The sequence below is a fragment of the Hippopotamus amphibius genome, chromosome 9, assembly GCF_030028045.1.
Source record: "Hippopotamus amphibius kiboko isolate mHipAmp2 chromosome 9, mHipAmp2.hap2, whole genome shotgun sequence".
Lineage (NCBI taxonomy): Eukaryota > Metazoa > Chordata > Mammalia > Artiodactyla > Hippopotamidae > Hippopotamus > Hippopotamus amphibius.
In genome coordinates this window covers 84,502,171-84,514,260 of record NC_080194.1, presented here as the reverse complement: position 1 = coordinate 84,514,260, position 12,090 = coordinate 84,502,171, and the positions used below count along the sequence as shown (strand labels likewise).

General features: G+C 36.3%; 1 protein-coding gene across 1 annotated transcript; it reads right to left on the bottom strand.

Annotated features, from left to right (window-relative positions):
• Positions 1 to 4,012: 4,012 nt before the first annotated feature.
• On the bottom strand, positions 4,013 to 4,963 carry LOC130860734 (olfactory receptor 8B3-like). The gene has a single exon (XM_057749328.1). The coding sequence runs from the start codon at positions 4,955 to 4,957 to the stop codon at positions 4,013 to 4,015; it is 945 nt and encodes a 314-aa protein (XP_057605311.1). The 5' UTR covers positions 4,958 to 4,963.
• Between the last annotated feature and the right edge of the window lie 7,127 nt (positions 4,964 to 12,090).

Below are 12,090 nucleotides of genomic sequence, written 5' to 3'. Positions count from 1 at the left end.
AATTACTTGGTTTGACGGAGAGCCTCTTGTTTGTATTAATGACTCAAATTGGCTTCCTGGGCCATATGATCCTCGGGGACCTATCATGCCAAATGAGGAAGGCTATATCATTTCTAATTATACTATAGGAGCAGATAACATCCCTATTTGTTTTGGACATGAGAATCATTGTCTTAAAGTGGCATATCAAGGCTGGCTATCTACCATTAAGACTAATAATACTAATCCTACTCAATTAGTCTTATTGTCAAGTTTTAGCTTTAAAGACACCGGGATCTTTAGTAACACCCATGCCTCCAGACATGCCCATTTGCCAGCAAAAAAGGGTATCATCTATTTCCAATTGGATCAGTTGTGATAAATGCAGGGGAAATAGAGGTCGAGTGCTTCTTAATATTTCCCAAGGAAATGTCATTGATTGGAGCCCTTGGGGTTCGGCTCGACGCTATAGTTCCCCATGTGATTTAAGATGGAAAAAATATAAGCATAGCACTGTTATCTCAACTGAGGCATCTGGAGATATTATATACTGGCATGAACCAGGAATGACTCCTCCGAGTCCATACTTTTCTCATGGCCCAATTCATAACCAAATATGGAAATTAATGGCCTCTCTTCATAAAATACATGCTTGGAAAGGAAACTATTCTAGAAACTTGGTCAATAATGATACTGCACTCTCCTTTACTATTAATGAAACACATTACATACAAGCTTGTGTAAAATTCCCTTACCTACTAATGAAAGGATGTACTAACTTTGATGCTTATGAATTATTGTTGAATTGTGTTAACTGTACCTTTTATACTTGTTTAAATTCTAGCATACTATTAAATCATAATGCCGAATCAATTTATGTACTTAAAGCTCGCCAAGGAATTTGGCTGCCGGTTCAAATGAAACGATCCTGGCAAGAGTCTCCTAATCTTTCTTCTTGCAGGAAATAATTTAAAAATGCGAGATAGAACCAAACGTTTCATTGGAACCTTAGTTGCTGTCATAATAGGTCTAATTGCAATAACTGCCACGGCAGCAACTGCAGGTATAGCTTTACATCAGACTACTCAAACTACGGAGTTTGTGCAGCAATGGCATACTGATTCTGAGCTGCTCTGGTCCACTCAGAATCAAATTGATAATAAAATAGCTTCTGAGGTAGCTGACCTGCAACAAGCTATGGTAATGATAGGAGATGAAATTTTCAGTCTTCAGAAACAACTACGTCTTCACTGTGATTGGAATATCACTCAATTCTGTGTTACTCCTTATCCTTATAATTCTTCAAACTTTAATTGGAACAAAGTATGCCAACATTTGTTAAATCAAGGAAACATGACATGAATTAACGTTATTACATAAGGAAATTCTTGACACTTTTGACAAAAAATTGGAATTACTAACAGGATCAAATTCTTTGGATAATATTGTTAATGAATTGGGTAAATTGAATCTTATGCCCCATTTGTGCATATTTGGGGGCTCTGCTTTGGCGATAACAGGAATATTAATCTTGATAATTTTCTGTCTTTGCCTAGTCTGGCGACACCTCCTCCGACAAAGTCGAAAACAACAACAACAATTAGCTGCATACGCTATGAAGCTCAGATATGTGTCCGATAAACAAAAAGGGAGAGATGTAGAGAATCACAGAGGACACAGAGGACAATGACTTTTGAGTAACAATCCTGAGAGCACATGAGCGGCTACATGGTTGTAGGCAGTTCTGAAAGCAGAACTAGTCTCAAGGAAAACCATTGAGATAAAGCAGTCATATAGCCCATGACTCCAGGCTCCAGCTCCGAGTTAAAGATAAACTATCTCCCCTAGTAATCATAAAAAACAAGGTGTTCTGCCTTTTTCTCTAATTGAAGCATATATCTCGTGATGTCCATTATCATGATTTATAATCTAGAATGCTGGAATGCTTTTTCTCAATAAATACGCTATGGGAATCAGAGCTCAGGACTCTTGACTGGCTTGATCTTGAGTCCCTTGACCCCATGCTTTCCTTATACTCTTGTGTGAATTTTCTTAATTCTGCCATTTCACTCACATTCAGGTTTGTTCGTGTGGATGAGATCTCCACATAGAAGTCCACGAGGAAGGCCTTTGGACCATGATGAAAGTCTGACACCTAAGAAAGGAGACAGAGAAGGAAGATTGGCTAGGAAAATCTCAGAGTATAGTGCAGTTCTACAAAGTCTCATTAATGATGATAGGAAGTCCCTAAGCAAAGATTGTCTATAAGGAAACACCTGTATTACATATAAATTGGCCAACTCCTGTATATCCCAGCATGCTAAGCCATTGGCTGAGGACATCTCAGACTAAGCATGGACTCTGCCTGAACACTATGGTAGATCCAAAGCAGTATCACCTACAGATAGTCACTGAGGCTCCCCACAGTTGGTTATCTTGAAGGGGAGTTGAGCAGCATGTCTACAGCTGCCAAAGTCCACCTGCCAAGAAATAAATGATACCCCAAAGTTCTTTCCAATTTATTTACTACTGTTTGTTATTCACTATTATAATTATTTAATTACTGTTTATAACAATAAAATTCATTATTGTTGTTATTCAAACAAGATGACACAATTTGACAAGTATTTCTTGGCTTCCAAATACATCTGACATTCTAAATATACAAACAGAAAAACACTGGAGAAATAGGTAAATTATAGGAAACAACATTTACTTTAAATGTGTTTATTATCTCATTGGTGAGACAAGATGCTATGGTCAAAGGCTGAAATCCTAACCCCCAAAGGTGATGATATTAAGAGATGAGGCCTTAAGGAGGTACTTAAGTCATGAAGATGGAACCCTCATAATTGGGATTAGTGCCTTATAAAAGACATTTCACAGAAATCACTAGCCCCTTCCACCACGTGAGCATATAATGAGAAGGGTGCAACCCTAAAAAGTGCCCTCACCCATTTATGCTGGTACACTGATCTTCAACTTCCAACCTCCAGAACTGTGAGAACTAAATTTCTGTTATTTATAAGACATTGAGTCTGTGGCATTTTGTTATAGCAGCCTGAATGGACTGAGACACAGGTTGAAATAAGCTCAAAAAATTGAAAAAATATAGTTTATTATCATTAATATGTGCCTTTTTTCATGATAAATCTCATTAAGTATAAAAAGAAAAAAGTCTAACATATTTCTCCTAACAATGTGCAGTATTTTCCTTTAAAGTGATAAATAAGAAACTCTGCAGTAAGAACTATATGCTCTTTTTCAAAATATTTCACATCATTTTAGATAATAATGAATCCAAGTTTTATAATAAACCAGTCAGCCCCCTTATTGGGATCCTAAGGTACATATGTATTATTCCTTTAATCACACTCTGTTAACACCATATTTGGCAACAAAAGCTGGAGCTACATGTATTGTCGTCAATATTAGATGAACTGGGCTGAGTCTCTCAAAAACAGGTGGTATATATGATACAGATTTGGCCATTGTCAAAGAGAACAAGAAAGGACAAAATATAAAAAGAAAGCTGATAAGAAATATAGAACAAAAGGAAAAGATCAGAGAATCTGATAATACTTTAAGCTATATGCTAGTTTGTATTGACATTTTATTGAATCCTGTTGCCTATACCAGCAATAGTATTGACAAGAATGAGAATGCTCCTACAGTATTTCACAATTCTGTGTTTAGATGGGCAAGATATAATTTTAACACTCCGTGATTTATGATTCACCGTGTTTGTCCAGATTAGGAACCCAGAAGACAGAAATATGGAAAAAATATTTTTAAAAAGGTCAGCATATTTATTCCTTTTATAAACATGTTGTTAGTTACTAAAACAATATGAGGTACAAGTGATACAGAGGCCAAATATCAGACAAGATCAGCAGTGAGGGAAGTTATAAGTCTATCATACCACATATAAGACAATCTGTAGAAGCAACATGGTGATAAACATACTCTTCTTGAAAGACACCAATAAAAATTATTAAAAAACTGAATTTCTTTACAATATTTCTGCTTCAAATTAGAACATGGTTCTCCTCTGGATTTTAAACAGGGATTTCCACAGTGCAACTTTGACATCCTTGTTCCTCAAACTGTAAATTAAAGGATTAAGCATAGGTACCACATTAGTATAGAAAATAGAAGAAACTTTTTTCAGGTCCATAGATCCAGGAGAAGAATATTTAAGGTACATGAATGCTGCGGAACCAAAAAAAAGAGAAAGAGCAATGATGTGGGAGCTGCAGGTGCTGAAGGCTTTCAATCTTCCTTGAGCAGATTTGATATGAAGAATGCTAGTGAGGATGAAGATGTAAGAAATCAGGATAGTGAAACTGGGTACTATGATATTAATACCCACGACAAGGAGAACTACCACCTCATTGACATAAGTGCTGGTGCAAGAGAGTTGGAGGAGTGGGAGGATGTCACACAAGTAATGGTTGATGATATTAACATTGCAGAAGGTTAGTCTAAGCATGCATCCTGTGTGGGCAGAGGCTCCAGCAAACCCCATCACATATGCAGCCAAAGACAGCACCAAACAGACTTGATGAGACATGGTGACCTTATACAGCAATGGAGTACAGATGGCCACATAGCGATCATAGGCCATTGACGTCAACATATAGCATTCAGAGATGACAAAAAACAGAAAGAAATACAGCTGAGTCATGCACCCGCCATAGGAGATGATATTCTTCCTGTATACAAAGTTCATCAGCATCTTGGGGGTGAAAACAGAAGAGTAACAGAGATCAATGAAGGACAGATTGAAGAGGAAATAGTACATGGGGGTGTGGAGGTGAGAATTTAGACCAATAAGAATGATCAAGCCCAGGTTGCCCACCATGGTCACCATGTAGATCATCAGAAACAGGGAAAAGAGGGGTTGCTGGAGCTCTGGACGGTCTGTTAATCCAGCAAGAATAAATTCCGTCACTAAGGAGTCATTTCTAGCCAGCATTTGCAACTGTGGAAATCTGTGAGAACAGAAGAAAATTCCATTAACAGGGAACCAGCTCTGTCCTTACAAACTCTCTTTTATAGGAGTTTTATGAGAAAGCGACTCAGACTGGCAGAAATCACCTGAGTCCTCCTTTGCTTCATAGGGTCTTTTGTAGGTACTGGAACACACACCCCTCAACATTTAAATCACTGTCTTTTGTTGCATGAGCTGCATGGGACAAACAACAGCTCTATCTGTACTAAAAGACAGATGCAATACAGAAGATACAGTCTTCAGAACAAGCCTACCTGCTGATGGGCCTCAGTGGTGGGGATGTATCCCCATCTCTCCATCGTATTCATCTGACCAGTCACTTTTTAGTTCCTACTTATGTTTCCATCACTCTGTTAGATACCTCAGTTCCCCTGTGATCACCTTCAAGAAAGAGAATTCCTATAGGGCAGAGACCATACCAATATTCTGCTTCCTAGAAGGGAGATGCTAAGAGTCTCTAGGATTTTCAGATACTTTACTATAAGATTCCATGAAGTTAATAATTGGTAATAGGCATGAAGGAGAGCCTTGGTGGCCTAAACTTTATACTGAGCCATATACTGCATTGTTTCTACACATTCTCCTCCTCTATTCCATTCTAGCTTAACAGTGAATGAATAAAACAAAGTGGATGTGCTTTCCCAGGTTTTGTAGGATGGCATGAATGAGGAAGAAATTAATTTGGGTGCTGATTAAATTAGATGTTAAGTTAGTGAAAATATATCAAGCTGTATACTTACTATGACATGTAAAGTTGTATTATACATATATTTCAACAAAATTTTTTTTAGAAAAAAACAAAATCTCTTCTTCCTCTGATGTTGCTATGTTTCTGGATTTCTCACTTGGAAGTGCTATAGTCCTCTTGCTAACAGAATGAGGATGAAGCCAACACAGAGGTTATGCTGAGAACAATGCAGTCAGTAGAGTCAGAGCTCCAGACTTTGGAGTTTCTTGTTATTCAATATAAATACTTTTCCTCATTTTCAGCAACAGAAAGAGAAAAAAAGAAACTTGGTTAACTCACTTTCCTTCCATTGAGGGAACTTAGTGCTGAGGGAACTTCATGTGTATTTTACCTCCACTGTCCTGAAAGAAGAACTGGCTTTGGAGATATCAACGCTGAGCAGATGCAGTCACAGAATCTTCTCCCTTTATTGCCAAAAGAGTCATAGCATTGATATCACAATCTGAATGTTCCAGGAGTCAGTCTAAAGTTAATCTAAAGTTCAGATTAAAGTTGTAGTTATAAAATTTATTAGGAGATTGTGAAGGGAAACCACATACTTGGCATCTATGCCACCATGTCATAGAGCACATGACATTTGCTTGAGGCTTGTAATTCTTTAATACTGATTAGAAATCCAGGTGTAAGTCTCTCCTAGGACCTTCCCATCATGATAAGCTCTGCAGGGAAGAAATTGTTGTTTATGTTTATACCCTAATCATGACAGTAAATGTTAGTTTTCCTTCAGGGAATACACATCCTCCAGGGCATAGAGAAACATCCTCTTTGTTCCTCAAAAAATGAAAACAATTAATGCTACTGAAAATTTCATTATCATTCCAGGTAATGCATTAGTTTTAGTAAGAATATATAAACACTTCAGTAAAGGTTATTTACTTTGCTTTTTAAAATAGTTTGAGTAACTTTAAATAATTATTATTTATGAATATTTTATAGACATATAGCAAAGGGATATTTTTATTGCTTTTAGACATTATTGTTTCAATAAAATGCTATTTGATATAATTCCAATCCAATATTCTATGAAAATTTACTTTGGGTTTTTCTGTTTCAATACATCTTTGCTTTTAACAGAGTAAAATAAAGTCTATAAGACAATCACTGTCCATAAGCTTACATCTCAAGAAAATATGACTTTAGAATTCCTAGATATGTTTTCTTTTAAAAAGTTTTATTGAGATATAATTGACATACAATGTATTGCTTATATTTAAAGTGTACAATTTGATATTTTTCTTATTAATCTCTTTTATACATATTAATGTATATATGGCAATCCCAATTTACCAATTCATCCTACCTCAATCCCGCCCCTGCCACCTCCCGATTTTCCCCCCTTGGTGTCCATATGTTTGTTCTCTACATCTGTGTTTCTATTTCTGCCTTGCAAATGGTTGATCTGTACCATCTTTCCATATTCTGCATATATGCATTAATATACAGTATTTGTTTTTCTGACTTCACTCTGTATGACAGTCTCTAGGTCCATCCATGTCTCTATAAATGTCCCAATTTTGTTCCTTTTTTATGGCTGAGTAATATTCCATTGTATATATGTACCACATCTTCTTTATCCATCCATCTTGTTGATGGACATTTAGGTTGCTTCCATGTCCTGGCTATTGTAAATAGTGCTGCAATGCACATTGGGGTGCATGTGTGTTTTTAAATTATGGTTTTCTCTGGGTATATACCCAGTAGTGGGATTACTGGGTCATATGGTAATTCTATTTTTAGTTTTTTAAGGAACCTCCATACTGTTCTCCATAGTGGCTGTATCAATTTACACTCCCATCAACAGTGCAAGAGGGTTCCCATTTCTCCACACCCTCTCCAGCATTTATTGCTTATAGATTTTCTGATGATGCCCATTCTAACCGCTATGAGGTGATATCTCATTGTAGTTTTGATTTGCATTTCACTAATAATTAGTGATGTTGAGCAGCTTTTCATGTGCCACTTGGCCATATGTATGTCTTCTTTGGAGAAATTCATGTTTAGGTCTTCTGCCCATTTTTTGATTGGGTTGTTTGTCTTTTTGATATTGAGCTGCATAAACTGTTTATATATTTTGGAGATTAATCCTTTGTTGAGTCATTTGTAAATATTTTCTCCCATTCTGAGGGTTGTCTTTTCATCTTGTTTATAGTTTCCTTTGCTGTGCAAAAGCTTTTAAGTTTCATTAGGTCCCACTTTTGTTTTGTTTGTTTTTATTTCCATTACTCTAGGAGGTGGGTCAAAAAAGATCTTGCTGTGATTTATGTCAAAGAGTGTTCTTCCTATGTTTTCCTCTAAGAGTTTTATAGTGTCTGGCCTTACGTTTAGGTCATTAATCCATTTGGAGTTTATTTTTGTGTATGGCGTTAAGGAGTGTTCTAATTTCATTCTTTAACATATAGCTGTCCAGTTTTCCCAGCACCACTTATTAAAGAGACTGTCTTTTCTCCATTGCATATCTTCACCTCTTTTGTCATCCTAGATATGTATTAACTTCTACTTGTGCTTATGAGAATGCAGCTAACATTTATTTTGAAATGACTATAGATTCACAGGGAGTTGCTAAAATAATACATAGAATCCCTTGAACTCCCCCCAGCTTCCTACCATGATGACATTTTCCACAATTGTTGTATAATAGCAAAACCAGGAAATTGACACTGCTTCAATATGGTAAAAAGACTTCAGGACTGTAGACATTAAGATTTTAGCAGTTTTATATGCACTGAGTGTTTGCGTTTTGTGTGTGTGTGTGCGCACAAATCTATGCCATTTGATCTTTTGTATATATTCATGTAAAAACAAACACAACTGGATACACAACTGTTTTACCACCACTTAGAAATTCTCTCATACTACCCCTTTATAGTCACACTTAATCCCTCTACTTTCATCTCTGTCTCTGGCAATGACTAACCTGTTCTCCATCTTCACAGTCAAGTCATTTGGAGGATGATAAGTGGAATCATACAACATGGGATCTCCGAGACTGGGTTTTTTCACTAGGCATGATGTCCTTAATGTGCATCCCAGTTGTTGCTTGTATCAATGGCCGTTCTTTCTAATGATGAGTAGCATTCTTTTTTTTTTTCTTTTCCGCACCACATGGCTTGTAGGATCATAGTTCCCTGACCAGAGATTGAACCCACATCCTTGGCAGTGAAAGTGTGACTCCTAACCACTGGACCACCAGAGAATTCCCCTCCATTTTTTTACAATTTAGGTTTATTTCACCATCTGTAATTTAATATTACTAATAATTTAAATATTACTAGATTCTTGTATTTATACAAAACTAAATCTGTTTTATTTATGGAAAATGTTTCAGGGGCAGAGGCTAGAAATCACAGTTGAAGCTGGTTCTTCTTGAAATCCTCTTTAAGCCAACCTGAGTCAAGTCTCTCATTCTTCCTTCTGAGACACCCAGAAGGGTGTCTGAGACTGAGACATCCATATTTTTAATAGGTTTTAAAATCAGTCATAGACACAGGGAAAGCAAGGTATGTCCCGCCAGTACTCTTTGTTAGAGTGTACAACATCATCATTATTAGTCATAAGCAAATTAATCAGGAAAAGGCATTTGGTTATAACAAAACTTCTATTATATATAATTTATTATTATTCATTCAATCCCAGTACATATGATAGTTTCAGACACCCCTGTGAGAAACACATTTACCTTTTAGAGTACAATATTTATATACAGGTTTTTTCCCTTTATCCTTACAATGTATAGTCAAATAAGTAAATGACGCCATCGGAGAAAGCAGTTACAAATATACAAAAGGGGAAGTCTAAAATGAGCCCTGTCATGCTAGATTAGAGCCAGAGATAACATGTTTTTATTAAATATGTATTAAGATTCATAGACACAGGAATAATTATAAATAGATAGACGGCCTGAGATACACACAAGGGTTAGAATACATAGATATTTACTACCTGTCTGCACTAAGAGGGCCTAGTGGCATTAACACCCTAGTAGCAACGAACATATTCAGCACCTAGATCTTTGTTTCTGAATAGCATTCTCAGATAATAAGAACTAGAGCTTCTTGGAGAAATGATTTACTTTAGGACTAGACCACAGACATCACAAGATGATCCTGAAGCATCTTGTATTTTCAGAAAGTAAAGAATTGATTTTAAATAAGAAGAAAAAAATGGAATCATGGTCAAAAGCTCATATGATCCAACCTGAGGGCTCTTAAGTATGAAAGCTTAGACCTATTTGAGCCACAAAATAAACAATTATATTATTGGATTATAACCCAAAGTATAAAGTAAATATCTATGAGTCCATATATTAGTATAGGAGAAAGGACAAATGGTCCTTGAAAAATATTTCAAAAATACATATCTAGATAATTCCCTTCAGGAATCAGAGCTTAATTCCTCTTTTCTGAACTTAGTGACATGATTCCAAACATTTGAGTATGGAAATGAAAAAACAGTAATTTAACAATGGAGAAACTTAACAGACATCACTTTAACCAACTGACAGGGGTTATCGTCACCAGTGATGTCATGTTGATATCATGTAGGCCTTGATTTAACAGATGTTTAACTCTATATTATTCTTCCCCAAACCCAATTACCCAGTTTTATAATGAGAAGGCATCATACAAACTCAAATGGAGCAAAATTTTACAATTTATCTGACCTATACTCAAAAATTGTTATAGTTAGTAAAAAAAAAAAAAAGATGCAGAGACTGAGAAATTGTCACAGAATAGGTGAGACTAAGGAGATATATCAATCAAGTAAATGTAATGTGGTCTTCTACATTGCATCTCATTAGAGAAAAATCACATTAGTGGGACAACTTGTGAAATCCAAATAGAGTCAGTATTTTCATTAACAGTGTTGTTACTAATGTTAATTTCTTAGTCTGGGGCAATGCACCAAAGATATATAAAATGTTTAAGCTGGGGGAATTTAAATGACCAGTATATACAGGAATCCTCTGCACTATATTTGCAACTTTTCCATAAATCTAAAATAATTTTTTAAATTAATAGTTTATTTTTAAAAGCACAAATCCCTCATCCTCCCAAATGGAATATTTGCTTTTATGTAAATAATCCTCTCTACAGATTGGAAAACATAAGTTTTTCCTTTCTATAGATATGAAAGCATATTTGCCACATATTTGTCTTTTGGGGAAATGGACATTCCCACTTTATACTTAAGGGGAAGCCCCAGCTTGTGTCATCTCAGTCAGTAATAGTATCCAACCTTCCATACAAAAACCACAAAGGAAAGAAGTTTCCTCCCCACATGCCCTGGCAAACAGAGGACAGGCACATTCATCTAGATTCAGCTGAGCTCATACTCCTACCTGATATTAAAATCTGGAGCAAGTGATGCAAACAAAATGGGACACTTGGGAACCATTTGTATCATGAAGCTGTGTGTGTCAATGGCATCAAGTAGGATGGGGACCTTGCAGCATCCGGGTGGTGTTACAGCCAGACTGTTCCTCTAAAACAAATCCTGCTCTTGGTCCCTGAAGTTGCCTTGTTCTGCCTAATCTCTTACTCATTTTAAAACCTCACACAAGGCAGGACCTGGCAATCAACCAGAACAGGGGTCAGCCACACCTACCAGACCACTCACACCAGTCAGCCCACCACAACAGAAGGATTCATGTAGCCCAAATAGGAGGCATTCCTAGAGCATTTAGCACTGGTGACCAGAGGGGAATGCACTGGGTGCACATCTTCAAGGTCAGGAAACATAACCGACCTACCAGACACAGAGAAAAAAGATCAAATTATCAAAATGAGGCAACAGAGGAACATGTTGAAAACAAAGGAATAAGATAAAACCCCAGAAGAAGAACAGGTGAAGTGGAGATAGGCAATCTACCAGATAGAGTTCAAGGTAATGACCATAAAGATGATCAAAGAACTGGGGAGAAGAATGGATGAACAAAGCAAGAAGTTAGGAGTTTTTAGCAAAGAGTTAGAAAATATAAAGAAAAACCAAACAGAGAAGAAAACAATAACAGAAATGAAAAATAAACCAGAGAAGATCAACAATAATTTAAATATATAGAGGAATGAACCAGAGAACTGGAAGACAGTATAGTGGATATGATATGCCCATAAATAACATTATACTCAAAGGAGAAAAGCTGAAAGTATTTCCTCTAAGATCAGGAACAAGAGAAGGATGTCCACTCTCATCACTTTTATTTAACATAGTATTGGAAGTCCTAACCACACCAATCACACAAGAAAAATAAATAAAAGGAATAGTAATTGGAAAGAAACAGGTAAAACTGTTACTGTTTGCATATGACAGAGAAAATCCTAAAACACCACCAAAAAACTGCTAGAGCACATCA

Coding starts and splice junctions, on each gene's coding strand:
- LOC130860734 (XM_057749328.1), bottom strand. CDS start 4,957: ATGCTGGCTAGAAATGACTCCTTAGTGACGGAATTTATTCTTGCTGGA.